The sequence below is a fragment of the Suillus fuscotomentosus genome (genome assembly GCF_016647785.1).
Source record: "Suillus fuscotomentosus strain FC203 chromosome Unknown F5891scaffold_3, whole genome shotgun sequence".
NCBI lineage: Eukaryota > Fungi > Basidiomycota > Agaricomycetes > Boletales > Suillaceae > Suillus > Suillus fuscotomentosus.
This window is the reverse complement of record NW_024539515.1, coordinates 300,948-327,611: the sequence shown is the minus strand read 5'-3', so window position 1 is coordinate 327,611 and position 26,664 is coordinate 300,948. Positions and strand designations below refer to the sequence as shown.

The 26,664-nt window shown below is 49.0% G+C and overlaps 10 protein-coding genes across 10 annotated transcripts; 3 read left to right on the top strand and 7 right to left on the bottom strand.

Moving 5' to 3' along the window:
* Positions 1 to 3,370: 3,370 nt before the first annotated feature.
* Positions 3,371 to 4,635, bottom strand: F5891DRAFT_349112 (uncharacterized protein). The gene has a single exon (XM_041371463.1). It carries the CDS (start codon positions 4,418 to 4,420, stop codon positions 3,380 to 3,382), a length of 1,041 nt encoding a protein of 346 aa, XP_041232508.1. The 5' UTR covers positions 4,421 to 4,635; the 3' UTR covers positions 3,371 to 3,379.
* Positions 4,636 to 5,744: 1,109 nt separating this feature from the next.
* F5891DRAFT_999443 (kinase-like domain-containing protein) lies at positions 5,745 to 7,783 on the top strand. Its single transcript, XM_041378543.1, has 8 exons — positions 5,745 to 6,004; positions 6,062 to 6,109; positions 6,165 to 6,356; positions 6,408 to 6,438; positions 6,493 to 6,530; positions 6,582 to 6,803; positions 6,855 to 7,511; positions 7,564 to 7,783. The coding sequence occupies exons 1-8, from the start codon at positions 5,873 to 5,875 to the stop codon at positions 7,738 to 7,740; spliced, it is 1,497 nt and encodes a 498-aa protein (XP_041232507.1). The 5' UTR covers positions 5,745 to 5,872; the 3' UTR covers positions 7,741 to 7,783.
* A 144-nt stretch (positions 7,784 to 7,927) lies between these two features.
* Positions 7,928 to 9,615, top strand: F5891DRAFT_999441 (uncharacterized protein). The gene is made up of 6 exons (XM_041378542.1): positions 7,928 to 8,076; positions 8,133 to 8,227; positions 8,283 to 8,442; positions 8,501 to 8,895; positions 8,948 to 9,333; positions 9,385 to 9,615. Exons 1-6 carry the CDS (start codon positions 7,955 to 7,957, stop codon positions 9,580 to 9,582), a joined length of 1,356 nt encoding a protein of 451 aa, XP_041232506.1. The 5' UTR covers positions 7,928 to 7,954; the 3' UTR covers positions 9,583 to 9,615.
* Positions 9,616 to 10,374, bottom strand: F5891DRAFT_999440 (mitochondrial import receptor subunit TOM7). The gene is made up of 5 exons (XM_041378541.1): positions 10,334 to 10,374; positions 10,248 to 10,280; positions 10,120 to 10,199; positions 9,874 to 10,063; positions 9,616 to 9,666 (listed from the first exon to the last, which is right to left on the bottom strand). The coding sequence occupies exons 1-4, from the start codon at positions 10,352 to 10,354 to the stop codon at positions 10,042 to 10,044; spliced, it is 156 nt and encodes a 51-aa protein (XP_041232505.1). The 5' UTR covers positions 10,355 to 10,374; the 3' UTR covers positions 9,616 to 9,666; positions 9,874 to 10,041.
* A 113-nt stretch (positions 10,375 to 10,487) lies between these two features.
* Positions 10,488 to 11,530, top strand: F5891DRAFT_1181236 (Mov34-domain-containing protein; the record flags this gene model as incomplete). The annotated part of the gene is made up of 4 exons (XM_041366021.1): positions 10,488 to 10,558; positions 10,612 to 11,016; positions 11,075 to 11,166; positions 11,223 to 11,530. The coding sequence occupies 4 exons, from the start codon at positions 10,488 to 10,490 to the stop codon at positions 11,528 to 11,530; spliced, it is 876 nt and encodes a 291-aa protein (XP_041232504.1).
* Positions 11,531 to 13,190: 1,660 nt separating this feature from the next.
* F5891DRAFT_348903 (uncharacterized protein) lies at positions 13,191 to 14,464 on the bottom strand. The gene is made up of 3 exons (XM_041371461.1): positions 13,833 to 14,464; positions 13,496 to 13,784; positions 13,191 to 13,423 (listed from the first exon to the last, which is right to left on the bottom strand). The coding sequence occupies exons 1-2, from the start codon at positions 14,401 to 14,403 to the stop codon at positions 13,504 to 13,506; spliced, it is 852 nt and encodes a 283-aa protein (XP_041232503.1). The 5' UTR covers positions 14,404 to 14,464; the 3' UTR covers positions 13,191 to 13,423; positions 13,496 to 13,503.
* A 554-nt stretch (positions 14,465 to 15,018) lies between these two features.
* On the bottom strand, positions 15,019 to 18,856 carry F5891DRAFT_348909 (uncharacterized protein). Its single transcript, XM_041371462.1, has 3 exons — positions 17,693 to 18,856; positions 15,777 to 17,639; positions 15,019 to 15,722 (listed from the first exon to the last, which is right to left on the bottom strand). The coding sequence occupies exons 1-3, from the start codon at positions 18,623 to 18,625 to the stop codon at positions 15,081 to 15,083; spliced, it is 3,438 nt and encodes a 1,145-aa protein (XP_041232502.1). The 5' UTR covers positions 18,626 to 18,856; the 3' UTR covers positions 15,019 to 15,080.
* A 1,403-nt stretch (positions 18,857 to 20,259) lies between these two features.
* F5891DRAFT_348881 (uncharacterized protein) lies at positions 20,260 to 21,188 on the bottom strand. The gene is made up of 2 exons (XM_041371460.1): positions 20,512 to 21,188; positions 20,260 to 20,460 (listed from the first exon to the last, which is right to left on the bottom strand). The coding sequence occupies exon 1, from the start codon at positions 20,935 to 20,937 to the stop codon at positions 20,533 to 20,535; it is 405 nt and encodes a 134-aa protein (XP_041232501.1). The 5' UTR covers positions 20,938 to 21,188; the 3' UTR covers positions 20,260 to 20,460; positions 20,512 to 20,532.
* Positions 21,189 to 21,439: 251 nt separating this feature from the next.
* On the bottom strand, positions 21,440 to 22,704 carry F5891DRAFT_974757 (uncharacterized protein; the record flags this gene model as incomplete). Its single annotated transcript, XM_041376477.1, has 2 exons — positions 21,440 to 22,597; positions 22,636 to 22,704. 2 exons carry the CDS (start codon positions 22,702 to 22,704, stop codon positions 21,440 to 21,442), a joined length of 1,227 nt encoding a protein of 408 aa, XP_041232500.1.
* Positions 22,705 to 23,476: 772 nt separating this feature from the next.
* On the bottom strand, positions 23,477 to 26,069 carry F5891DRAFT_999418 (uncharacterized protein). Its single transcript, XM_041378540.1, has 3 exons — positions 25,715 to 26,069; positions 25,539 to 25,652; positions 23,477 to 25,484 (listed from the first exon to the last, which is right to left on the bottom strand). The coding sequence occupies exons 1-3, from the start codon at positions 25,883 to 25,885 to the stop codon at positions 23,817 to 23,819; spliced, it is 1,953 nt and encodes a 650-aa protein (XP_041232499.1). The 5' UTR covers positions 25,886 to 26,069; the 3' UTR covers positions 23,477 to 23,816.
* Between the last annotated feature and the right edge of the window lie 595 nt (positions 26,070 to 26,664).

Here is a 26,664-nt window from a genome sequence, read left to right as displayed (position 1 = left end):
TAGTCTTCGGATACACTTGTCGAATACCTATGGTGTTGCGGATGATATCATCTTCGGCTTCGACATCCAGGCGTAGTGGATAGATCAGTTCTTGTGCAGTCATTAGTCACGCCAGCAACTGCCAGCATACAGTGAAGATGTAGATGGATCTGCCCGAGAGTTGGATACTGGTAATATTTGGCTATTGGTGAGAGCGAACGCCCACGCAGGACTGGATCATGAGAAGAGGAGAAGATGTATGTGGCGTTCGCATTGGTGTTTGGTGGTCTATCATAGTTAATCCAGGTTGGGTAGGCTGGGGTACTAGAGCATGAGAACGGCTGTGAGCTGGAAAGTGAGCAGGTTTAAGAAGGAAGGGTAAAAAAAGCACATACTGTGCTATGCATAGGACGGAGTTCAGACTTCGTTATCTTTTATCGGGCGATTAGAGCCAAACGTCCACTTGAACTTCCAGCACGGAACTGACAGTTATCTTCAGCAGAGAACAAGTTGGGTAACTTCAAGCTAACCATCAGCTTCAGAACAGTGCACGAAGACTCGGAGAACTTACTGGTGGTCCTCCGAACTCATCGACAAATACCTGCCAACCTCCCAAGCGAATAAACCGACATGGCTTCCAGCTCGACACAGCCCGGCGCTGCATCCAAGAAGTCAATTCTGGAACCAGTCATGATATTGGAGGGCCATGAAAAATCCACTCGTAAACCTCCAGAGAGGACTACCATAACCTATGCATATCCTACTTTTCGGATGGCGAGCAAATGGTCAGTGGATCTGAAGATCAGACTGTTCGGCGGTGGGACCTTCAGGCAGGGAAGGAGATTGAGGGGGTACGGGAAGTTTGTGAGGAGGGAGTACATGCAGTAGGTGTATCAAGGGATGGTCGATGGATCGTCACTGCTGGTGGAGATGACAATGAGTGTGGGGAACTCAAAGTCTGGGAAGTTAAGACGGGGATCATTTGAACATTTGAAGGCCACTCACAGAGTATCACCTGCATCGATATCTCCGCGGATAGCACCCTGCTGGCGAGTGGAGTAAGATACGGCGGCACAATACGGGTATGGAACCTAAAGACTGGCAAACTACTATTCGAAATCCCAGCTAGCTATAGCAGCGTGGGCGCAGTTCGATTCTCGCAAGACTCGAAGAAGCTCGCAGTCATATCAAATGTAGCGAGGTGTCATGTTGAAACTCATAGATTGGATATCAGGCTACAGTGGAAATACGCTCGCGGAATAGTGACACGTGCCCCAGTGATTTGGACAGCCAAAGACCAGACCATCTTGGCCGCATTTAACTTCAAGGATGATGATTACATATTCGTGCGGACCAAGGAGCAGTGGCACCCGGACTATGATGACATTGACGCGCCCAAGACGATCTATGAGTTCGATGCGTCGACATTGCAGACTGTCAGAGCTCCCTTTGAAGGGCACACCAATATCATATGTGGTCTAGCACTTTCATTCGATGGTGCACTCCTCGCTAGCGCTTCCCGTGATCAGACCATCAAGCTCTGGGCCTTCGAGTCGCGCCAGCTCCTCGCCTCATTCGACGTTCGTACTCCTGACCACCTCATCTTCTCACCCAACTCACACCAACTGGCATACACTACCTGGAGTGACACCAAGATCTACATATGCGACACTCCACCCCACATCCTTGCCACTATCCAGTCTGCACAAGAAGCGCAGCCTAATGTATGCATCCATGCGCACTTAGTACCTGTTTGTCGGCTAACATTCTGTTACAGATGAATGCAGCTACAAATCCACGACTCCTCGATGTATGTGACCCCTGCTCGTATACACCAGTATTCCATTAATTCCTTATAGTCCAACGCAACACATCGTTCCGTGCGCCGTAACCCAATACAGCCGCTCATCGTCCCCACCCACAAAGAGATTTCTCCACCATATATCCACAGGAACGTGCCTTCCTTTATTACCTTCGCAAAATGCTTCCTTTTTCGCATGTCTCCTGTTTGAACTGATCAGCTTCGTGATCCTTCGAATGTATGTTTCCTCTTCCTGGTGCATTCAGTCGACTTGACAGCCCCTTTACAGTTCCCTGCTACTTTACCCCTACCTCACAAGATCTCTCCCTCTATACGAGCCACGAATCAGGTCCATTCAGATATAGATCCCCACGAGAACGTGAGTGTAGTCCGTCATGATTTTGTTCTAGACTTACATTCTTTCAGGCTCAATCCACACCGCTCGGCACTCAATCCTCTGCCACCGCTCCCACTACCTTCAAAACTCGACTTCATCACATATCAACCTGGTGGCCCGCTCGTTGTAGGTCGTGCACTACCGCCTATTGTCGATGTTTTTCTTGCTCCGGGTAGACTGGTATGCTCGATTTATATTTCTCGCTATAGTTCAGGTCTCATTGATCTATTTGCAGCGCTATGCTGCAGCGGATGCTCCTACATTTGACGAGGACCTGATTCGTGATGAAGACTATATTCCTTCTACTCCTCATCAAAATTCGCAACAACCTTCCACAGGAGTGCAGGTTACCACTGGACAGCATGGTAGCGGCCGGCTGTGTGGCTGCTTCTAAATTGGTCTCGGGAATATCTTACTATCATTCGTCGTATGTATTAACCTGTCTCATATACATAGTTGACTGACATGTAAACTAACTATGAAATTCGCGTCTTCTGTCAGATGCAAGTATAGCCCTACATTAGTAGCATCCCATGGTGAGGCTCCGCGCGGCCATGAGTGTCAAGGCCTTGGCATGTGGACCATAAAGCACTGCATTTTAGCCCGCAAGAAGTCTGGGTTGTGGAACTCTTGCATAGGAATGGCGTGGCTGAGCTGGAATCAAGAGGTATGTTTGATTGAACCTAAGAGAGTAGATGAAGTTAAAAGCACCCGCTGTGCAATATACACCCGTCATGATGTATAATTATCATGGGATGCTAGTAGACAGTTTTGTTCCTCGTAGATGAACTGACGACAGATATTAGCAGGGAAAGTGCTAAAGCGCTCGAGCGAGTTCAACGTTCATCCTCAATATTAATCTTCTGAATGGCGAGTGCTCGCGCGAACCATAACCATGATTTATTTTGTATCAAGATGGACCTTTGCGGCCCTCGGCGATGTCAAATGTCTTGGATCCAGTGCTCCCTAAGCGGACGATTCCATCGGGCGTATTCTCACGTGTCACATGTCAAGGCCTAGGCCTATTTGTAATAGAAAGTCGAGTTACTTATTTTATCGTTCATGAACTCTCATAAACAAAGTCCCGACCAAGCCCATTGATTAGACATATATATATACATGTTCAATACACGAAGCCATATGCTGCGAACATGCACATAGACCCGATATCAATCGTATCGTAACATCCCTTCACCTCCAGCCTACCCGGGCCATCCGCACGCCCAAACTTTCTCCCACTCTTGACAATATATACAAAAGTGCACCCGAGTATCGGATACCACAACACGAACGTCGTCCAAGAAAATACACCCCTCTCCGGTCTCCGTAGATGCTTTTATCTCCAGGGGCACGCGGTAGCCCTTCACCAGGGAAGCGGGGAACGTCACCAATTCCGTCTGCAAGTTCATTCCTGCACTGAATTCAGCTGTATCGAGTGGGAGTTCCACACACGGGAAAGCCAAAGAGACGGTTTCAAGCCTCTTCAATAAAGCCCATGGAGCGTGCGCCATCCACTGAGGGAGATTGTAGTCTCGAGGTCCAACCGCACCAGTAGCCCGACCAGCGACATGCAAACTTACGTCTCCAACTGAGTTAGGGAGCACAATAAGGTGGGCGAGGGAAGCCAGGAAGGCTGATCCTGAGGTAAACATCGTCATGGGGCATGGCCTAGTGACATTCCCCAATAGCGTTAGAGTTTTCGTGCGCCACGGAGGTGGCGAACATTCGTGGTCGGTGTCCTCGCCCATGTCGGTCCATACATATTCCACGCAGCGTGTCAAGAAATACATGCTTGCAAAGTCGATCGCAAGCGATGGTGCGCCGAGGAGTACCGGAGCCAAGAGGCCAAGGTCTGAATGACGCACAAACATGCCATCGGAGCGGTGCGCAAAAGAGTATTCGGGACTCGGACAAAATTCTCCGATCCAAATGTTGTGTATGTAACTTGTGTACGCAAAACAGAGATGAGAATCTGTCTGAGCGTATTCCTTCTGCATGCGTAGAGCATGCACGAAAGCCTTCTTGTTGCGAGAGTCCAGTAACACTGTGTGCAGCATTTCGGGCAGTGCAACGTGCCTCCTGACATATCGGGAGACTAGACAGAGTTTGCGAGCGGTCGAGTATGGATTCTTCGCCTTGTATTGATCTGGTTGAGCAAAAGTGGGTTGAGCTGCATAACTCATGATAAGGTTGACGAGCTCGATGGGAAGGTTGCCGAATGAAGCTCGGGGGATAGTCGCCATGATTGGTCAGTGATATGGAAGACTGGTTCGAAGGAGCCCTCTTAAAGACTTCGTGAACAATGGCGGAACAAGTCGGACAGCAGTGGCTGAAGGCGCATCCAAGTATGTGTTGGACCACAAGTTGTGACCCGATGGTCCATAGTAGAGTCATTATTCCTTCAGTAGGTCGATGTGTTTTGGCTTCGCGAAATATGACATTCCACAGCGCGGATATGGAAATTGGGCATTGGAAAATTCGTATTCGAATCTGATAACAGGGTGGGCGCAGTTCGATCAAATATGCCTGTGTTCAAAATTGGTTCAAAAGTAAGACAAACAATTCATTGTCTTCATCCTCAAGCTTCACCCATGGGCAAGTCAGCGTTGTCGAACTTATGAACAAATGCGCGCACCTGTAGAATACACATCTGCCCTCCGATGATATCCTTGCCAGTTTCGAGATCCAGGAGTAATAGAAAGTCGAGAAGCACCTAGGAAGGTGTTCTACCCGATACATGAAACAATGTCAATACGTGAACCGCACCAAGCTTGAGTGGCAGCATAATACGGTGCTCGGATGTGAACCAAACCTCTGGCTTGCTGGAATTTAAGAATCTGAGCAGGCAGGTATTTGCACCACAGTGTTACACAAAAACCTGCGGTACGAGTTTTTTCAAAATTTGGCCTGGCTGTGACTTTTACATCCTAATTGGGGTTTTGTAACATCATTTGTCACCTAATTAGTCCCGCAAGGCTAAATTTCGACAAACTCGTACTGCAGGTTTTTATACACACTGTAGTATTGGCCTTCTATGTGGTTGATCTGTCCGACTACCCGCGTCTGTAGGCGTAGGAGGTCAAGAGAGTATAAATATACTCATATACCCGCCGGTTGTAAGTGGGGTCTCAGCAAAGTCTGGAATAAACATAAACTGGTATGCTCGATTCATTCCTCTCACTGTTTCAGGTCTCTATTTGCAATGCTACTACGCTGCTGTATAACCAGGTGCTCCCGCCTCTGACAATGGTGTTCCGCCTTTACCCAGATACCCATATCACTATGGCAGCTCATGCATCATGACTGGACAGCATGGAAGCGGCAGATTATGCGGCAGCTGCTAAAAAATGTTTTCGGTATGCAGTGCCCCTACATACGACACAGTTTCCATGACCATATAGGAATTGAGACAAACAGGTTAGACTCAAAAAACTAGCTGTGTGAAGGGGTGTAATGACATTGACAACCACCGCCTTCACTCGGGAGACTATTTTGTTCAATTCTTCGAACACTTTATCCGACTCATTGCCGCTTTAGTTACTGTTCGAGATTGACTCCCTCGGCTGAACCCTTCGACTGCATCAGCCACCTTCTTAGATGCTCTTGCGCCATGTCTTCCTAGGCCAGTCCGCAAAACACAATACAAGTATAGCCCCACACATAACTCACTCCGTCCTTCAATCTGACCTGACTAAATGAACAAAGCAGTAGAAGCGCCTGTAGACCTCACCGGTCATATTCTCCGGTTAGATGACCATCCTGTGGCTGGAGGCTCTTTCGGAAATGTCTACAGAGGCATCTACCAGACCACATCAGGTCAAATTCAAGTATGAGCGCCTTAATTCTGTGTGTTGAACAATCAAAATATAATAATTTCTTCTCAGGTTGCTGTCAAGGCTTTGCGTTTTCTGCCTAGCGCAGATGATATCAGGGTCAGTGGGATCTGTTCTCCGTCATTCCTATTGAAGGCTGAACGTCACGTTGTAGAGAATCCGTCGAGAGATCAAAATATGGATGAAATTAAAACATCGGAATATCGTGCCATTCATAGGCGTAACAGCGAGATTTGGACCCCCCGAGACCATCTCTCTCGTTTCGCCCTGGATACCCAATGGAACATTGACAAATTTCTTGGACACCTATGGTGGAAATTTATCACTGATATCGAAGTTATGGCTGGTGAGGCCTATCTGCCGTTTTAGATGTGAGCTGAACCACCAATCACAACAGCTTCATGATGTCGCAGCTGGTTTAGATTACTGTGGGTCATCTTCCTCCGAGTTCACTTGTATCGTCTTAGACCAGTATCTTCAAGTACACTCATTCCCTCTCATCCACGGAGATCTCACCGGTGTAAGAGAATCGTTTTTACACGCATCTGTATCTCAATTAGATGGTCTGTAGAGCAATGTCTTGATCAACGCAGAAGGCATGGCGTGCCTTGTGGATTTTGGACTTTCTACCGTAATAGGAGGAGGACTTGAAGGTGGATCTTCGATTGCCCCGTCATCTTGCCGTCCCGGTGCAATACGGTGGACCGCTCCCGAGCTTCTTGGAGATCCAGAGATTTCCTATTTGCCTACACCAAAAAGTGACATATATTCTTTTGGTAGCGTGATGCTACAGGCAAGTTGTCTTTTATCACTGAGTTGTCTTTGACTTGACTATGTTCCCCAGATCCTCTCTAACAGATTTCCGTGGTATACAGATAGAGGCATCATGGCTGAATTTCGTATCATAGCAAAGCTGCTTGTAGGAACAACTCCGCCTCGGCCGGATGATCCATGCATTTCAGAGAAACACTGGGCCCTTATCTCGGAATGCTGGCGCCCGATCTCGAGCACGGAAAGTCGTCCGACAACTGTACAATTAGTCGACACTATCAGTAAAGACATTGCCAATTGTTCAGGTGAAACAAACGACACATGCCGTGTATTTCGTTCCGAGAAGTCACCCCTAATGGCACACGAAGACTCTCGTCCTCCCTCCAAACCGTTACCTGGACCCATGAGACACAGACAGCAGCAGCCGAAGTTATCACGCCCGACTGTAGATGATTCTGTGGATTCAATTTTCGCATTTTATCCCCCAGACCCCGAGAACAAGACGGTTGTGCCTCATGCTCCTAGAGAGTTGTTGCGACAAGGGTACATCAAACCTAGTCACAGATATCCTCCCATAAACACGCTTTTCGTGGATAATCTCCCTAGGAGCACAGGGGATTTTGGTGACTATCTTGAAACTCGATTAAGAGCCTTGTTTTCTCTGCGCCCGGGTTATAGAAGATTACTATTCACTCGCAAGAGCGACGGGCGAATGATGTGTTTTGTCGACGTAAGATGTTTTCTTCCACTCGCAGCCTCATTCTGATTTATGGCGGTGGCAGTTTCAGGATGTACATCATGCCACGATGTCTCTCAACGACCTCACTGGCTCCACGCTCGACGGGCTCATAAGAAACGGTGGTATTCGTCTGACGTATAGTAAAACATGCATGGCTTCCCGTAGGCCATATAGTGCGGGTACGGGTGCATATGCAACTCCTCCAAGCTTCGAAGCCTGAGTATGATACTTATTATTAATTAGCATGTTCGATAATACATCTCACCCATTATTGTACAACGTAAACCGCATATCCTGGTCTTCAAGTGGTCAGCTGTATGAAATTCTATGTATCACAAAAGACTTGCAGCACCTCTGGACGGCAAAAGTCACGTGGTTCAGATCTGATCGGACCAATGTCTTTCCAGCTGATCGGCTACATCCAACTTGCTTGCATGCAATCCATCCCTCCAAAACCTGCTTCAGCTTCACTCACATCACTGAATAATGTGGACGTATTCCCCGGAATATTGAGCACCAAAATGACATTACAAATGGGACGTCCGAGATCAATGAAGTTCGTGCTTTCATTTTGTTCGCTGCTCTAATAGTATATTGAACGAGAGCATCCAGAGGCAAGAAACGAGCAAGATATTCGTCCCCGAGCTCTTCTTCACTCTCTTCGACTCACTCGGAAGCTCCTGTTATCGCGCCCCTAGTGAAAAAACGTGCGTACGTGACTTTCTTCGATATGTGACCTCAACTAAATGAGGATACACATAGCTAAGAGAGCAGAGACAAGGCAATGTCCGGCATGTACAGAATTGATCCCTGTGCGTCTGCTTGCGGCTCATGCGGCTCTTGAAATGCAAAGGGTGGAAGACATCATTCGGCATATTGGTGAGGCGGAGGTCTTGGCAGAAGTTGATGACTTGGAAGAAGGGTGCGTCTAACTGTCTGCTACTACCTTGCACAAGCAATTGATATTACACCCATTTCAGCCCGAGCAACCGCGCCCGACGCTCTGCACTAAAAGCTCGCAAATCTCTTACCACCTCTATCCCATCCTCCTCCACATCTCCTTCTGCCATTGGCAAGACTATTCAAACCATTACGCGTCGACGGAAAGCACGACATCTGCGCCTCAAAGAGCTTGCTAAGGAGCATGAAACAGAATCCTGGATTATGGAAGTTGAGGGAGGGACGTCATGTCCTGTGTGTGCACAGGTAGTCAGAGGCGATCGGGATGTCGTTGAGGCACATGTGGATGCATGTCTAGTACATGAAAGCGCTAGGTTGGAGCGAGAGCGGTTACAGGATGAGGAAGAGGATCTTGATATAGGTGGTGGCGGGGGTAGCGTTAGGACGAGGGTCATTACAAGTGCAAGTCTACGAGGTCAGTACGGAAGTCACGACACAACATAAATTATCGCTGACTCTATGGGCAGGCACTGGTATCCATGTTCGAACGTCTAATTCACTGGATGTCGAGGATGAAGTGGACATAGATGGCGAGGATGAAGCAGTGTTCGGCAAGGCACAGTTTGGCGAGGCTGATGTCCTGGCTTTGCCTTCAAGTGACCGAGATTTGCACGCTGAGAATGAAGATATCGACGTCGACACAGATGGTCATCTAGGAACTGTCCAAGAACGACAGACGCTCAGACATCTAGTAGTTGAGGGCAAGGTCTTATTGAAGCGGGCAGATAGTATAGAAAACAATGCTATCCAACCGATCGGGATGGACCAACTCGACCTCGACATTATCACTGCGCGCTCACGAAATGACCCTAGCGCACTGATCCTGGCTCTGGAAAACAAGTTGCGGACTCTGGTAAGTTCAAGGCATAGTTAATATACACCCCCAACTAATAGTCAATCATAGGAATCTAACACTGGCTCAACATCTTCACCCAGCCTGTGCCGTATCTGCCTTTCACACTATACCGAGCCAACGGTATCAACAGGATGCTGGCACACATGTTGTCGTGAATGCTGGCTTCGTTGTCTGGGGGCAACCAAACTCTGCCCCATGTGCCAACGAATTACCAGCGCCGCAGAGCTGAGAAGGGTGTATATGTGACGTTGCGGACTTTATCTTGCGTTTGATACCTTAAAATATAGTATATCGCATTGTATTTTGCATGACACACTACCTCGTTTATTCCTGTAAGTAAGCATCGTGGTCAGCCTTCAGCTCTTCAAAAGAGTCGCGCGCATAGTGCTCATATCTGGCCTAATACCATCGACATGTACCACAGAATAAACCAGTTCAAGTTAAACGGTTACAAGCGGAGGAAATTCAGGGCCCTCGCATGGAGAACCACCACGGAGTATAATCCTGGCAAGTGAAAGGGAGAAGGGGAAAACTTACCTAAGTCGACAAACACGTTCCATCGGCATCACATGATAGACCACTCAGGATTGATGAATAAAACCTCAAACTCCCAGCAGCACCTGATCACTGAGTAGAGAGTTGACTTTTTTTAAGTAGACTGAATTATAAAATACAGCGGGAAGTGCGCATCCAAGTAGTAATTCCTTATGCGAGTGGGCTTATGAGCCTAGTTCAATATGTTAAAAATTTACTAGGCCAACGAGAGGCACTGAGACAACGCACTTAATAAGGGTGGGCTGAGGCGTGCTCCGAGTATAGCCAATGTAAATGATGAGTGGTATCCAGCCATAGTGCACCAGAGTCTGCAGAGAGTCAGTAATCCTGTTCAGCGCGGGTGTGAACCAACGTACGCGGCCAACCTCCACTAGTTTCGTGATACGTTCCTGCGTAGCACAATAAGTATTGGGCACGGCAACCATATGGACATTAGTCGAACCTTGGTCTCTTCGGAAGGCATTTTCTGCAAATGTTTGATGACTGGCGGGAACTAAGAAACTTCAAGGACCCACGAAAAAGGCAAGTCCCTTCATTTGCAACTCCGACGACTTTTTGATCACTGCAGCGAGATTAGCCACTTATTATCTCTGAAAATGCCTATACGCTCATCCTCATCAGCGGCGTATATACAGAATTCTTCCACAAGTACAAATGGTGTACCTTCGTGAGTTCATTCAAAACTTGCCATATGATGCAGTTGGTCTCATGAACTGCTAGGACGCGCCCAACTTCACTAACGATTCATCCGTCCGCGCTCTTCTCGATCCTTGACCACTACCTTCGGCGAACAGATGCTCAACATCGTGTCATTGGTACCCTTCTTGGTACACGCACAGACTCGACCGTTGATATCAAGTCTGCATTTGCTGTCCTCCATTCGGAGACCGATGAGCAGGTTGCAGTAGACATGGACTACCACCGTGCCATGTATGACCTCTGCACTCGTGTTAGGCCCAATGAAACTATCGTAGGATGGTACTCAACTGGCTCAGACCTAAACACATACTCTGCCTTAATTCAAAATTTCTACTCCCAAGAGACCGCACCAAATCAAGCGGTACACGTTGCCCTTGATACTGGAACAGAGGAGGGAAAGAGTGCCGGAGTGAAGGCATATGTAAGGTACGTGCTATAGCTTCTAGATCATGCGGTTTCCTTGATCTTATTTCAACCAATCTAGCTCACCGGTTGGGATCTTTCCCAAACCCGAAAATTGTGTATTTGTTCCAATCCCTTGCGAACTTCGCTTCCATGAAGCAGAACGCAGTGGCCGTGAGTTAAAGTCTATCAGGTGTACCAACACGCCATCGATTGAATTTCTTGCTTAGTCGACCTGATGTTGTCTCCTAACCCGTTATCCAACCAAACCGACCTCGATGTTCTTGCATCCTCATTGACAGACGTGCAAAACATGCTCAACAGAGTACTTGCCTATGTGCAATCTGTCTTGCGCGGTGAGGTTGTAGGGGACAAGGCTGTAGGGAGGTATCTTATGGACGTATTGGGTACCGGCGTAGAGGAAGATGGCGGTTGGACCGCAGGACTGCAGGACACTCTGATGGTAACATACCTCGCAAACTTGGTCCGAAGCCAAGCCGAAGTTTCTGCAAGATTAGCGTTGACCACCGCAGCATAACGGTGCGTATTCCTAGTTTCGATTGTGATTGAAGCCATTTATGTGATTACCTAGCTTAAGTCCCCCCTTCTCCCGATATTCCAAGGTTCCATCCGCGAAAAATGGGTGGCTTGTATCAGTGCACTGTAGTCTGCTGTACCAGTCATCCTCACAATCCTGTGTAGAACAGCCGCTTTCGGTGACCCAAGTTGGTGTGTAGTTACTCCAGAAGATGTTGCAGTCACCATCTTTTTTTCGCACGAAGGGGTGATTAGAATTGATTTTTATTGAGGTGGATTGGACCTTTGAATTTGCCCTGGCGATGCCAGATGTACGTCTCCAGTGTTCACTGAACCATGAAGGCGGACAATCCCATTGGGGATGTTGTCTTGGATCTCCCGTGTATCTTTTAAGCTGACTGCAGCTTTGACTATCAAAGAATCTGGAACCGAGACTACTATTATGGTTGGTTGGTTTACCTATGGCTAACGTTCATGAATCCTAAGCAACAAAGTCTTGACCAAAGTTTAGTGCCAAGATGTATATGATACAGGAAGTGGGACAACTGATTGGGAGTCTCTACATAGATCCAGAATAGCATCAGTTATATCATAACATCTTTCCTCAGCTTAACAACCTGTATTCAGCCTTGACAAAATACACAAGAGTGCACACGAGAACAGAACACCATAACACGACCATCATCTAACGAAACACACCCCTCTCCGGTCTCAGATCCCAGTAGCCGCCTTTATCTTCAGTGGTACGCTGTATGCCTTCAATAGCGAAAGAAGAACGTCAACAGTTCCATCTGCACAGTGCTAAACGCATTTAGATCGATCAAGAGTTCGATGCGCGGGAAAGTCAGTGGGACTTTCAAAGCTCTGAAACGAAGCCCATGGGGCGTCATCCACTGAGGTAAATTGTTACCTTGAGATGCAATAGCGCCCGAAGACCGACCATTGGCATGCAAAATTGTTTCAGTAATTGTGTGAGGAGGGTGATAGGTTGGAGATGGAAGGAAGGAATGCAGATCCCAAGGTAAGCACCAGGTTCCGCTATCAAGCAGGTAAAGAAGGGGGGGGATATTTTCCGTCGACGATCTTGCTTCAGGCAGCATGTCAGAAGGTTCAAGCTTGAATCCGCGAGCGACGGTGCACAGAGCAGGGCTGGGGGGCCATGAGGCTTAGTCGCAGACGGGGCTGCTGTGGAGTGGCAGCGAGACACCCACAAAGCTCGCCGATTCACATCAATAGCGTGTGCAGCATTTCGGGCAGTCCAGCGCACCTGACAGCCGGGGAGACAAGACAGAATTTGAGAACGGTTGAGTATGAATTTCATATTCGTCAGGTTGAGTAAGACTGGGATGAGCAGCATGTCTTAGGACGAGAGAGCGATCTCAGTGGGAAAGTTGTTAAATGAAGCTCAGGTAGCAGGTTCCACAACGGGTGACTGAACAATGCTAGAACAAGTCCTAAAGCAGTGGCCCATTCTAGGTCGCAAGATGTGCTTTGGCCCTACGGAGAATACTGACTATCAATCGCCAAGGGATGATGCGAATGCGGCACGCAGGCTACGTACACGAAGTTATTGAGTCGCTAAATTCTGTTGTGCGTGGGTACAACTCTTACATAGGAGTTGGGTTACTGCAGTTGAGTGAATGCAGCAACAAAATCATAGTGAGGGGAGTACATCAACAACAATCGCTGGAATGATGGATTCACATCGTCCAAGTGAGGCATGGCTTGTATGTTTCGTCAACTGAGGAGGGGAGTTTACAGCGAGAGTGTATGTTCAAGGGTAGCAAAGTGCTTGGTCTTCAACGTGCGCCCAACTAGAGCCTAAGGATTTCTGACGGACTATTGATGATCCATTGACAGTAAAATCTCGCAGTGCCTGTACTCCCCTTTCTGCCTGATTCGCGCAGTCATGCAGGTAGCTGTATAAGGGAAATTCATCTTCCATCAAGTTTAAAAAGCGACATACAGTTCTCATCAGCTATTAAATATTCTCGAGTGCTGTAAATCATGTCGAACAGCGAGGATTTCGCCAAGGGGCCATGTCGTAGCAGGTCGATTATCTGCATCATTGTGATGCATGTCCATCAAAATTCCGGTATGCATATTCTTATTCTGTGACACTTCCTCCTCGACCAGCGGTCTCACTGAGTGGAGCAAAAGTTGCTGAGAACTGTAAGGTCCTATCGTATTCAAACGAACCGCTGAGGAGAGAAGTGAACGTGCATGGAGAAATAGAAAAAGGTGCTGCGCTCGCACTAAAAACAATTATGATTTCATATCGAGGATTCGAATATCAAACATACAAAGTGATATCCCAAGAGTACTAGTCAGCACGCCCCAGCACATGGGTAGATGGCCATGCGTCTCTTCTCCGCGAACCATCAATTTCAGACGATCGATAAGAACGGTCAAGCTCTTTGAGAGATGGTCTTCATCACTGGGGCCTGAAGGGCGAGCAAACCCTTTTGTGTATAGTGTGAGGAGTGCTACCCCCTGGGCTTTCGAGGCGCGCTTAGCTACATGATTGAGTGTCATGGTTTCGTACAGCTCGTCCAGCTCAAGCAATTTCTTGATTGTAGCGTCATGGCCGATGTCTGGCTTGCCCTTGAGATTCTTGAATGCATCTACTGTGCGATGGGCATCTGAAACAAATGGAAGAGCACTTCGGGCGTAGGTATGCAGGCTGTCTTGAATGAAGGCGACTGTGCCCGCCGTAGCTGCTCTTCCCTTTCCCGCATTTGATGTGGATGGAAGAGATAAGAATCCATGCGTTTCATAGGACTCGAACCCAGAGGACGCGACGAATGAGCCCGTGGGTAGATTAGAGTCTGCGAGGAGAAGTAGGACATATGTTTCGTCGAAATCAGTATCCATGATGGCGGTGTTATATGACCGGTGACCGTTCAACTTCAGCTGATATTCATTCTCAAGTAGGTCCAAGCTAGTGAATAAATCCGCACGTGTGTAGACGAATTATATTTCTGACAATCCAGCAGCATCAAACCATTCACGGTAGTATACATAACGTGCGTATGGAACGCGTGTAGATGAGAATGTCGAGAAAATGCTGGGCGGTAACCCGAAGTTCAGAAAACAGGTGGTATGCAGAATCGAAATATGAGATGAACGCGAAATGCAAGCCACGAGTCAATGCAGGAACAAGAACTCGAAGGTACCTAAAACAACAAGTGGTAAACTAGTATAGTAGAGATATCAGCAGGTTGACGTGCGAGCAATAGGATAGTTGAATCTGTGGGAGCAAATGATACGAACGCAGAGACGAAGAAGAAAACAGCCCGATTGTGAGTATGTAGAATGGAGGATTGCGATTAATGGTTGCGAGACGGGGAAGAATAAAAAATTGGAGGCGACGGCGAAGTTGACAGTCCGAAAAAGTGGGCTCTGGGGAAAACCATGCGATCAATGAGAAATGGAGGGATGTCAATCATGTCGTGGAGTGGTAAGTACAGATATATATATAACTTGCAGATTTGTGCTGTAGATGCTTGCATGCGGACTGTGAGAATACGAGGGAATTTAAGTTCGTCCCTTTAACCGGCCCTAGCGGCCTCTAGTGTGGTCGATGAAGGCGACAAAGCGCGATGCGGGAAATGCTGCGGGTGATCGTGAGCCAGGGAACCTTCTGAGCTCTGATCGGGTATCAAGGCATGCGATGGAGGGAGACCACTCGCGCGCGAACGAGGCGACGAAAGTGGGAGACCGAATGGCGAAAAAGTTGATGGTAGGCCATTAGGTGAAGGTAGTCCGAAGGCTTGTGAGCCACGAGGGAAGGCGTTCGCATTGCTGACGGACGGCACGGGTGCGATGCCGAAGTTTGTTGATGACGGAGGTGGTGAGAAGAACCGTGGAGGGGGCGGTGATCTTGAGTAACTATACGCCCCGGATAGAGATGTCGTGTTCGAGCTATCGCGTCTCATCCCTATAGACGCGTCGACGTCGAAGGGGTGACGAAGTTGGAATGACTCAGGGGGGAAGGGAGATGTAACACCAGAGTGAACGTTGCCTTGCTGTTGTTGGACCAAGGATGCACCGGTACCAGCACTAGTTGGTGTGCGTACGCCCAATGGGTTCTTGCTGTATGACAAGCGGATACCGCCATTCTTGACGATACCACCGAGAGTATTACCATACAGTTCATTGAGAGCTTTCGTGGCAAAATGTACATCGTCAAACTGCATAGGTCTTGAATGAGTGGTTGTACCGTGACCACAAGTACAAACACTTACCTCAACGAAGCACATTGGGCCGTTGCTTTTTTGCCTAAAGCATAACTTCCTATACCCCGGGCGCCGAGAGAAAAGTTCCCTCAGACTATCCTCCAGAAACCCTGCAGGGTAACCACTGCCAACGGACCCTGTCGGAAGATTGCCCACGTACAAGGTATTGATAGGCGGGTTCTGGTCGACAACAACATTCCTCGGGCCTGCACCGACAGCGTTGCCCGCACTGGTTGCACTACCTCCTCCATTCAATCCAGTAGACGAACTTGCCGATCCCGACTGGGAAGAAGGCGATGCAAGCTGAGGTGAGCCGATACCAGCACTGCCCGAATTCGGTTGTGCGCTGGTACTAACTGCAAGGAGGACTGGCCTGTCACCCTCAAACCCTCCAGCGGAGCTTGATGTAGCGCTGCCAGGTGCCATCGACTGAGACTGGCTCTGCAGGTGTAACGACTCTTCCAATTGGGAAGATAGGGGATAAAGCGTGCGCAACGCGCCAGAACGGTGCGGTGGAAGCATCATGTCGTCCTCATCGCTTGGTGAGAAGGCTGAGTGGGAAAGAGGAGGAGACTCGTCCTGAGGGGATGGCGGTCGAACCGGTACCATAGAGGACTTCCGAGCTGCATACAGTGACGAAAGGGTTTGCGGAATGCCGGATGCCTCCCTCTCACGCGGAGAAGGCGCATCCCAAGGTCCGATACTTCGGGACTCGCGAAGACCATTGTGATCAGGAGTTACATTGCTGGAGCCATCCCGGCCGGTTTGAGCGATAATATTACCATATCCATTTCCCATAAGTGGGCTGTGACCGCTGCTTCCACCTTCTGTTAGCCCAGAAATGGACATCGACCCACCTGTAGGGGAAAGGAGACCACTCTGAGGATGACGGGATAAAGTGGGGGCGGAGACCGAATGGAAAGGTTCAAAAGCGGGAGTATTTCCAGGCAACATTCGAGAAGCGTCAGTCTGGAACTGCTTGAGGTCATTGCTGCGCCTGACCCTCTCTTCTTCATCAGCTTGAGCGCGTTCACGAGCACCGCGCATCAAACCAAGTCCAAGGCCAAGCGCCTCCCTTCGCCTGTCACGGATGCTGTTCTCGCGCTCATCCTCACTGCTATCCCCGAGCCTTCCCTCACGCCAGCCAGACCCGCCCAGCCCCACCGAGTTTAACTCCCTCTCGCGCGGGGAGAGGATTTCAGAGTTGTTGCTGGTAAGTGTAGCCAGGTTGTTCAAATTGAGATTGTTGGCGAGATTAGCAATGATATCGGCATTGCTTCCAAGACCACTAAGCGAGCCTATACCTCCGCTTGCACTCAACCCTCCGATAGTCCCCATGCCATTACCAAGAGAAACGCTTCCGCCACCTCCGGATGTCGTGGCACCCATGCCAACGCCTCGCTTGGTGTGCAAATTCTTCTTCGCCATTTCTGCCTTCAGTATTGCGCCTTTCTCGATGTCGACGCGGCGGCCCTGAAGTAGGTCTCTTGCCTCAAGCGCCTCCTGACGAGTACGAAACTTGGCAAAACCTATGATCTGCTTTCGGGGTGGCTGGCCACCTAGCCCTTGTCCCACTTGGAAGTGCGAAGGCTCGTCTAGTGCCATGGCGAGGGGTGGCCAGGAGGTCGTTGGGCCATCTCGTCCATTGTCAATCACAACCCCTCCTTGATTAACGGTGACAACATTGTAAGGATCATTGGAACCAGCGCCTAGATAACCGGCATAGGCACCTCCACGGAGAGGAAGACCAGATGGAGTGGTCGAAGTCGTACCACCGACCGACCCGTATGCCGTATATTCCTTGTTTGGGATCTTAAGGGTGGCAGCTTCAAAGCCGGAGGAGAACGTAAACATGTTCTGGAATTCACGCTCCTACACACTAGCTGTCAGAAGTTGCGGGGCGTCATAAATGACTCAGTACAGACCTGCATGTCGTCAGGAAATCCAACCACAAAAATGGTCGAAATCTCTTCTGGTAGTCCACTATTGACACTCTGCGATTCGACGCTCAAATTCATCTGCCCTACACTACCGATGGGCCTTGCATTGCCTGCTGATACTGCTGCAACGCCGCCGTTAGACTGTAAGTGAGGACCATAAGGCGTCTGGCTTTGAAGGTGCATGCCATTCAGGTAAGGTATCTGGGAACCAGAGTTACTGTGCGACAGTGGATGATAAGCGTCATGGACCTGTGACTGTTGTTGGCCCTTAGAGGAGTGCGCTTGGAGGAAGGGGTCCAAGGAAGAGAATTGCTGAGGAACCTTACTACCTCCTAGCGGAGAGCTGGTTCCGAAGTCATACCCGCTACGTGACTCGAATGCGGCAGACCTGGACGTACTCTGCTGAGATTGCTGAGAGAGTTGGTGTTGCAAATTTAAGGGCTGATGAGACCCAAATATTTCGTTTGTGTTTGAATAAGGTTGTGAGGGGAGACCGTCTGGTTGACGCAAGCGATATGAGCCGGTGGCACCAGCACTGGAAGCATTGCCACCACTGATTCCGTTATAAGCGCTCAAAGACGACCTTAACGACCCAGCGCCAAAGTCGTTTGGAGACTTACTCCCGGCAATACTCTGCTTGAGGGAGATGTCATCTGAGAGGTAGTCCGGGAGATGGAAATTATTGGATGTGTTATACATGGATTGAACTCCACCGTGAGAGAATAGTGACTCCGAATTTCGATGATGATTATCATCAATGTGTTGCTGAAGAAGGGAAGTGCGGAGCAAACGATCATTCTCGTGGTTGGCATTGAAATCGATATTGCTGGGGGAATCAGGCCTATTCACAGGTGGCATATGGAACTGCGCTTCAGGAGATGGTACTCCTGAACCAGAGTTGGAGTTTGAGTGAGACATGACAGGTTGCGGAGATGGATGAATGGGTTCTGCGTCTCCTTGGGCTTCGAGAGAGTCGAGCAATGAACGATTAATGAGGTCCTCTTCGAGCCTTTGGATGGGCGGAGGAGTGGGAACTATGGACGCCAGATTGGTAGGATGGTGCGCGGGGTGATTACAGACAAGTATGTGGGATGGCTGAGACTAGAAATTGGACATCAACAGCCGTATAATGTTATGAATGTGGTACGGACGATCGTGGGAGGTAGCGCGAGACAGTGATTGCTGATATGGCTACAATCGAAAAACAAATTGACAAAGAGGTGTGTTTATGGGCTATGAGCGATTGCGAATGATAGAGATAGGGTAGATGACGTCGGCGATGAGTGTGACAGCGATGAGCAATAGCGGTCGACGTGCGCGGCGCGTGGGAGTAGATAAATAAGAGAGGTCAACACTGAGCGGGCAACGAAGTGACAGCAAATGAAGCGCACGAAAAGGTGGCAGACGACGAGCGGTGTGATTAGGTCGTCGCCGTGGACGGTGAGGAAGAGTGTCTTGTCGCTGTGGTTATCGACGTGGAAGGTGCGATCGAGGTTGTCAAAGTGTGAAGGAACAAAAGGAAGCGCGCGGGGCCGACCCAGAATTCAAAACCGAAAAAAATTAACACCACCAATTATCTGGGTCACGAAAGTCACACATTCTCCCACGCACAGACCCTAACCTTAATTCTTTCACACGCACACACCCTCCATTCAACAAACGCACAGACCATCTCCTCGCACAATAAGTGGTTTTTGAATGAGTGGGAGAGAAGGCAGAGGAGAATGAAGCTTTGAAGGATGGTTGACAATGTATCAGCTCTACCATTGTGTAAATATTGTCGAGCTGACCTTCAAGTTGGTTGTTGAAGCTGAGGCAAGTCCGAGTCGTGGACAAGATGTAATTCCCTTGATTAAGTCGTCGTCTGGCTGAAAGGTGGGTGTCGTTTGGTAACACCACCCTACGGAGTCCCCGACGAAAGGGTCGAAACTGAATCTAGCTGCATGCGGATGTGGTCGACACGGTGACAATTCTTTAAGTTTTATTTCCTCGTAAACTATTATTATAAAATTCGGATATTCTGTTCATCTTCAGGTCTATTGGCGCTGGTAACCATGCGCTCAGCGGAGCAATTTCGGGCGTTTGCTCTGTACCTGCCAATATTGTGCTGTATGCCCAGAAAATATTGTATCGACAAGTATATAAACAAGAGCATCAGAGTCACACATACATTTCATCTTCGTCTATCTTTGGGGTTTGAGACATTGTCCAATAATATGTTCATTTTATGTGTCTCGGGCTCGACGCACAATATGCAATTTATCTTGACAGTGCTTATCGGTACTTGCTGCCGTAAACACTGGTCAGAAAAAATGTTGTCCCCCCAGTGACCACTGGCATTATCTAGGTCATCCTGCCACGAGTCCCGTCCTGTTTGGGTCCTAGTCTCGCAAGATGATGCCGGACGCACTAGGATGACACCGAAATTGAAGTTCAACCTTGCGCAGTGCGCACGCACAAGTTGAACCCTAAGCTCGGGCACTGACAGAAGTTAGCATAGGGAATCAGGATTCTGCATTGCTCCGGGGAACCGAGTGAGTCGTCCCCAAAGAGAAGAAATGCAGTAAAAATGCCATGGGTATTGTACGAAATACATTATGTTTACATAGAGCATCTATAAACGAGGATGATGATCAGCCTTTGTCTAAAGAAGACAGTAAAACATGGACAGAACCATGAGTCATACATGGAGAAATATACGCGTGCCGGCCAAAATAAGCTTCGTATATATATTGTTCATTCATATGAAAAAGCTGAATTTCCCGTGATTTAGCAGACAACAATTAAGATAGTCACACACTTACTACAGAAGCCACACTAGGCGGCTATATATCTCGCAGTCCTCCAAATGCACCGGCCGCGACCAACCACATGACGATACCGGTCGCCCACAGAGAAGCACAAATGAAACGCCACCGTGCGCGCGATGTCGCTTCTGCAATAGCGTACGGAGAACGCAGGTCATAATATGGTAGCAGCCCTAGGGTAGGGTCAGAGTGTAATAGAGGAGTAGGCCCAAAATGTGGTGGTGGTATAAATGATGGTGTAGCGTTTGAGCCGAAAAAAGACGAGGCGCGGTGAGGGTAAGCTCCAGGAATCCGTTCATGAGGCCCGGGAGAACTTGGTCCTTGCACTTGCCCTGACGGTCCCAAGTTATGTGGATGGGCAGAATATGCTGGAGGAGGTAGTTCAGGATTGACACTCAACTGCTCTGGTAGTTTGTGGGACATGGTCGGTTTATGAACCGAAAGGAAGTAGTAAATACAATGTTTGCTAGCCTTAAGTGGCTAGAAGTTAGGTATGCTGGATTTGAAATTTCGACGCCAGGCAAGGCTGGGCAGCCTGCAGTGTGTGGCGTGGCGTGACACCTCGCATGTCAAATATTGAATATGGAATCACAACGCCCGCCATATATGCCAAGTTGATCTGAAGTAACAAACATTTATATGACAATTATGCGAGTAAAACATATGGGTATCATGTTCATGTATTAAATGAATATACACCTGCGCGCTTCTGGCAACACCATCGTCCTCAGAAGCTAGGGGCGCTCTGTTTCGCTTTGCCTGTGTTCGTGAACTGGCGGACATAACCAACCATGCCTGTCGAACAACACGCCAACATAGCGCAGTACCATGAGGGCGCATCATGTTTGCCAGGTACTTGGAATAGCGGAAATAGAAAGATGAATGTGATGGACAGCAGCCTATCTGAGTAGCTGCCCAGCGGCCTTCAGCAAGCGAAAGCACCATGAAAGGCGCTGGAGAAGAGGAAGGTGTCGGAAAGATTGTACGCTGTCTCCTCTCCATCATCGGTGCCTGGCAGCTCATCCGCACTCATATCAATAGGAGATAGCCCTCTCGACTGATGCATCGGCGAGGAACGCGTGAAAGTCCGATGCAGCTGCCAATCCTCGTCCGTCACCCCTGCTTCCAACTGGTCGTTGGATTGCGTCGAATTTTCCCAGTCCATTCCCATTAATTCCGACATTGAAGTCGCAACTCCTGGACCATGATGATGTTCGAACTCTCCAATCAAACTAGAGTCAGCGCTGAACGACGTTGAACATGACATCGGAGGAGTCGATGCAGGAGAGAAATCTAGGTTGTTCCATGAATCCAACAGAGTTGCTTGCGGAGTTTGCATAGTGGGAGTCATGAGGTGAACCTGTAGTGTGGAATGGGCATGGGTGCTGTCCAGGGGGAGATATTGTTCCTGCGCGTCTCCTGGATCTGAGACCAGGTGCTCTGGAGTCTCTGGCGCTACACCATACGGCAGGGCAGCTGGATCCTGCGATACAGCAGGCGTAACTTTGGGGCTTAAATAGTGTAAATGCAGGGGTTTCCCAACTGTTGGAGCACCACAGCTCTGCGATGGGTGCGACGAATGTCCCGGAAGTAGAGCATACGAGAGCTCTGATGTATAAGGCTCTGAGAAGGGTTGGATCGACGACACCGTAGTTCTTGGTCCAGGGATAGGTATGGGTAGCCGAGACCCCTCCGCCCCTCCCGGCGCAATCAGAGGCGTTGAGGAATGGGCAGGATAACGCATAAAATCAGGTCGATCTTGTGTTCTCTCGTGCATAATATAAGCAGGAGATGCGGGCACACTGAAATGCCAGGATGGTGAAGAAGGCGGTTCGCGTCTCCTTGATCCTAGCTGACCATCAGTATCATAGATAGTGCTGGGCAAGCTTGGAGATGGTTTCAAATTCGCAATGCTATCCTGAGCTCTATACTCCACAGCCAAGGAACCATCAGTCTTTAGGGAGTTGTATTTTCCATCCGGTGTTAAAACCCCAACGTCGAATTCGCTTGGTCCTCGAGCATAAAATTTGGGGCACCATTTCAGCCCCCAACACGATTTGAGCTGTGGAGAGGAACCATTAGACTTGAACGAGAACAAATATCAAGTTTTAAATGACTTACATATTTGGGTGGTATACAGCGGAGTTCGCAACCTATGACACGACCCAGACAATTTTCACGGACATCCATGAGGTATCGCGAGATATGAAAGAGGAGAATGTGAACCACCCCAGGGTATGGGGACCATTTTATCTGAGTTGCACAGGGTCTTATAACGAAGTTCGTCCAAGTACAGCCCGCTACCGATTGACCAACACTTAGTGCACGAGTACGTTATTACGGGGTGCGCGTGCAGGAAAAAACGTGTTCACCAGCGTCAATAAACATGTTCGTACATCTAGTGAGACCGTTTTAGAGACCTAAGCGACGGGACGCTTGCACCGCTGCGCTTGCCAATGTGCAGCCTTGCTGACGTAGAAAACCGCCTGTGCTGTGCCAATTCAATAGTGCCGATTAGTATTTGCGGCTGGGATATATTTACCGTAGTATGCCAATGAGTTTGCGCCAGTGTGCGCATGTAGGCGCCACTGGCAGCGTCAGATATTCCATCGAACAATGCAATGACTCTTGCCTCGAGGTTATCGCATGTTCAAGGCGGTTCATGTCTTGAATCATCGCTGCAGAAAAAGCGAGAAATACTCAAGAAGTTTCGATTCCGGTTTGATCGCAGTGGTGCTCTGCGGCAGTGATCGCTGAGTTGGCTTGATGGAAGAAATCAGATGCATGCATTATATAGTAGTATATGTGGTGACTTGCCCGCGAGCAAGTTTCAGAAATACTACTTCACCATTGAGCACTGCATGCTTCATACTTTGAGCGTTTGACCGGGTCGCAAAAGAGGAGACAGCGGTCGGCAAGAACTTCGTTGTTCGGGTTACCTTGGAGAACGCTGCCGTTGGTGTGAGGGTTGCACTCGCTCGAATTCTAGTGATGGTATACATTTCCCTTGGATGCATTGCAAAGAATGCGGGTAACAGAGTCAGAGGATTTAAATTGCAAATAAGTCAACAGAAGGCATATTGGCAGGGAGAAGCCGAGCTCTCCAACAATCCAAACGCTACTAGTAAGACCACATCAAATGAATGCCGGGACCATTAGGACCTTCTGATACTCGAACGACGATTTGAATGCAACAGAATGTGTATGTACTAAGCAACATGGTTTGTTTACAGTGAACGATAATGTGGATGAAAGGGAGCTCAGAAAGAGAGTGCATTAAATTTGGAGTCATGAAACTGACATCAAGCCTTGTTTCGTGAGGTAACTGTGCGAGGATAGGTCCCAGCGTCCTGCGACGGCAATTTTGATGTGCTTCTTCGTGTCTGTCCGCGCAAGGTATCTCCACGGGAAGCTACTCCTACCGTCTGGGGTGCAGTACGTGAACCACCGCGAGTACCAGTTTTGGGTGCAGGAGCACTAACTTTCCCGCGGGAGGATGCCGGGAAGTTTCTGGCAGTCAATGAAGGCTTGCGGACGTTTGTAGTGGGCTTGGCAGTAGGACGCAGATATGTGGTTCGCCGTGTAGGCTCAAGAACTTTTCTCCTCTTGGCTGCACTATCTTCACCATCACTGCTATCAATGTCATCATCAGTTTCGCTGGGGTCAGAGTCAAGGTCGTTTCCGTAAGACGGGGCAGTAGTAGTAGCCTTGCCACGCATGGCAGCATTCTTGGGTATAGTGCCGACAGCTGCAGCTCGACTTGTCGTGGTAACAGTCGGGTATGGGCGTTTTTGTCCTGCGTAATGCGACGAATCAGATGTATGAAAGGAACGAGTGGACTCCGATGAGCTGCTGGTACGCAGGGACGACTCGTTATCGTTAGTGGTCAAAGCACTTGGAAGGCTCGCCACAGAGGAAGACGCGTTCGATGCAACTGACGACGGGAATGAGCGATAAGGAGTCCGTAAAGTGACATTAAAATCGTCATCGTCGTCATCTCTATACGCATCCTCATCCTCATCCAGGTTGCCTGCACCGCCGGATGATTGGGACCCATCTATACTAGGGTGAACTTGTAAGCTGCGAGAACCAGGGCTCGCGGGCTCATGCGCTTGCTGGAGCGATACATCAAAGACCTGGTTACGGTCCATCAATGTATTCTCCGAAATGGGCGAAACTGCAGTGGTCTGGGTAGAAGGTGAGTGGATCGAATTATCTCGTTCGGATGGCATGGCTCCAGAAAGAGAATGAGATACAGTCAAGGGCGTCGGTGGGTATGCCGAAGGAAAAGGTGGGTACCCTCTCCAGTCTTCGTCAACTGGTTCGCTGACGATAACTGTAGGTGGAGGGGTCGCCAAATTGGGAGTGGATACATTGGCTATTTCCGACCGTCCAATAGACGAACGGCTTCGTCTGTGTTCCTCTTCGTACGCAGGCGGCGGGGGACACCAAATCTCGTATGCAGCTGTTCTAGTATTGCTTGTTGTGGGACGCGCATGAATACGACCAACTGTATCGTTGGGATAGTGTGGGAGGGTTGTGATTGAGGACGACTTGGAATGTCGCATGCGGAGCGACATGCTCTCATAGGAATCAACGGGAGGTTGACGGGACTTCGGTCGCACCCTATTATTGGAGACACTGCGGACAGCGACTGAGCGCTTTGCCGCGACCCGGGGATCTGAATCCACAGTAGCGTGTATTTTAGTCACAATAGGTACATTCGAGTCACTGCTAGAGCGTGTCGTGCTCAACTCGGGGGTGTTTTCTGTGAGGTCGGCGGCTGACTCATTTTCTTCTGTGTGCCAAGGAAGACCCGAGCATAGAGAGAGTACATAATTGAGCGGTACTTGTGAGAGAGCAAACAGAAAATCTCCAATGTCCCTTGCTAGATCAAGCAATGGGTCCAGGGTGTCCACATATGGTTTGATAAGTGGGCGCAGAATATGCAAATACAGAGGTTCAGCTCCCTGCGTGAATAAGGCGTTAGCTTCGCTCGTATGGAGAAGTTATTGACGTCCTACCTTAGCACGGGTCAGCAGGAGAAACAGTAGTGTAACTGACTTGATTTCACTGTAGAATGGTATAATAAAGCTGACAAAACGGTCAAACGTTCTCTCATATGCTGCAAGACAGCACTACAGCACGACAGCGTGAGCATGCTACGTAGGCTACGAACAACATACTAGCAATGCCTTACCCAAACAACCCAAACTGCGAGACACCCTTTGAGGTCCCTCTTTCTCTGAGTCATTGCCTTGATGCTAGGGGGACCACCCTTGCGTCCAGGTGGTATTTTGAGAGTCTTGTACGTGTCATACACATTCATAAAAACCATGAACAAACGGAGAGCAGGAACGACGAGTGGCATGTTGAAAGCAGAGCCGAAAAAGTACCCAACAGATATGTCTAAGACGCAAGGCGCGTCAGAAAGTAGAGCAGAAAAATCCTAAAACTAGGTCGGGGTGGGTTTGCTGCGCTGCCTGATGGATGTAGTGGTCGACGTTGTTGAAGTAACCTTGTGCATTCATGGACGCAACATGGACGCGCCTCCCACACCCATCGTGTCTAGCACCGCCTTACATAACCAACGGAACGGTGTAACGGCGAGTACTAGTGCCAGTTATAAACGAGGCAGCTGATCATCTCTGTCCGGTACTAATTTTCATTTTTGTGTGCGTGACAAGGTCCAGAAGCCATCTAAAGCGCATGCATTCGTCAGATCACACAGTATGTTCCATGGCCTCGCAGCAAGCCATAATAAGAGAACTACGAAAGTATACGAACACGCCGCGAAGTCGTGGGGAACGTGAACGTTATAGGCTAGGTAGCCAGAACATCAAGTGATACATCTGTGCAAGTACGGGCACGCCCAAGTCGGCCAATGTGAAGTGCAGTTGATAAAAGCGCTCGCTCGCTACGTCGTCTTCGATCGTAAATAGTATCATCCTGTTCGCAACCGAGTAAAAGAACGAGAAGACCGAGACCAAATTGGAGCCGACCATCTGTGCTCCGAAAGAAATGCTGAACATACTTTCCACTGAAGCAGCTGTAGTGAATGCGCAATGTGGGTGGCCAGCATCCAAGCGAACCCAGGAGATCAGACTCGGAGCATAGGGCACCGCTTTGAGTACTTTCAAGGGACAGCTT

Coding starts and splice junctions, on each gene's coding strand:
- F5891DRAFT_348903 (XM_041371461.1), bottom strand. CDS start 14,403: ATGGATACTGATTTCGACGAAACATATGTCCTACTTCTCCTCGCAGAC. Junction 13,785..13,832: donor TACTCTTGGGATATCACTTT/GTATGTTTGATA, acceptor AATTGTTTTTAG/TGCGAGCGCAGCACCTTTTT.
- F5891DRAFT_348881 (XM_041371460.1), bottom strand. CDS start 20,937: ATGTCCCACAAACTACCAGAGCAGTTGAGTGTCAATCCTGAACTACCT.
- F5891DRAFT_999441 (XM_041378542.1), top strand. CDS start 7,955: ATGCAATCCATCCCTCCAAAACCTGCTTCAGCTTCACTCACATCACTG. Junction 8,228..8,282: donor CGCGCCCCTAGTGAAAAAAC/GTGCGTACGTGA, acceptor GGATACACATAG/CTAAGAGAGCAGAGACAAGG. Junction 9,334..9,384: donor AAAACAAGTTGCGGACTCTG/GTAAGTTCAAGG, acceptor AGTCAATCATAG/GAATCTAACACTGGCTCAAC.
- F5891DRAFT_349112 (XM_041371463.1), bottom strand. CDS start 4,420: ATGGCGACTATCCCCCGAGCTTCATTCGGCAACCTTCCCATCGAGCTC.
- F5891DRAFT_999440 (XM_041378541.1), bottom strand. CDS start 10,354: ATGCCTTCCGAAGAGACCAAG. Junction 10,281..10,333: donor TGCCTTCCGAAGAGACCAAG/GTTCGACTAATG, acceptor TGTGCTACGCAG/GAACGTATCACGAAACTAGT. Junction 10,200..10,247: donor AACTAGTGGAGGTTGGCCGC/GTACGTTGGTTC, acceptor GACTCTCTGCAG/ACTCTGGTGCACTATGGCTG.
- F5891DRAFT_999443 (XM_041378543.1), top strand. CDS start 5,873: ATGAACAAAGCAGTAGAAGCGCCTGTAGACCTCACCGGTCATATTCTC. Junction 6,439..6,492: donor CGCAGCTGGTTTAGATTACT/GTGGGTCATCTT, acceptor AGTATCTTCAAG/TACACTCATTCCCTCTCATC. Junction 6,804..6,854: donor TTGGTAGCGTGATGCTACAG/GCAAGTTGTCTT, acceptor TATGTTCCCCAG/ATCCTCTCTAACAGATTTCC.
- F5891DRAFT_999418 (XM_041378540.1), bottom strand. CDS start 25,885: ATGCCACTCGTCGTTCCTGCTCTCCGTTTGTTCATGGTTTTTATGAAT. Junction 25,653..25,714: donor TCGCAGTTTGGGTTGTTTGG/GTAAGGCATTGC, acceptor GTCGTGCTGTAG/TGCTGTCTTGCAGCATATGA. Junction 25,485..25,538: donor TCCTGCTGACCCGTGCTAAG/GTAGGACGTCAA, acceptor TTATTCACGCAG/GGAGCTGAACCTCTGTATTT.
- F5891DRAFT_348909 (XM_041371462.1), bottom strand. CDS start 18,625: ATGTCTCACTCAAACTCCAACTCTGGTTCAGGAGTACCATCTCCTGAA. Junction 17,640..17,692: donor GATTTCCTGACGACATGCAG/GTCTGTACTGAG, acceptor GCTAGTGTGTAG/GAGCGTGAATTCCAGAACAT. Junction 15,723..15,776: donor GCCCAATGTGCTTCGTTGAG/GTAAGTGTTTGT, acceptor AGACCTATGCAG/TTTGACGATGTACATTTTGC.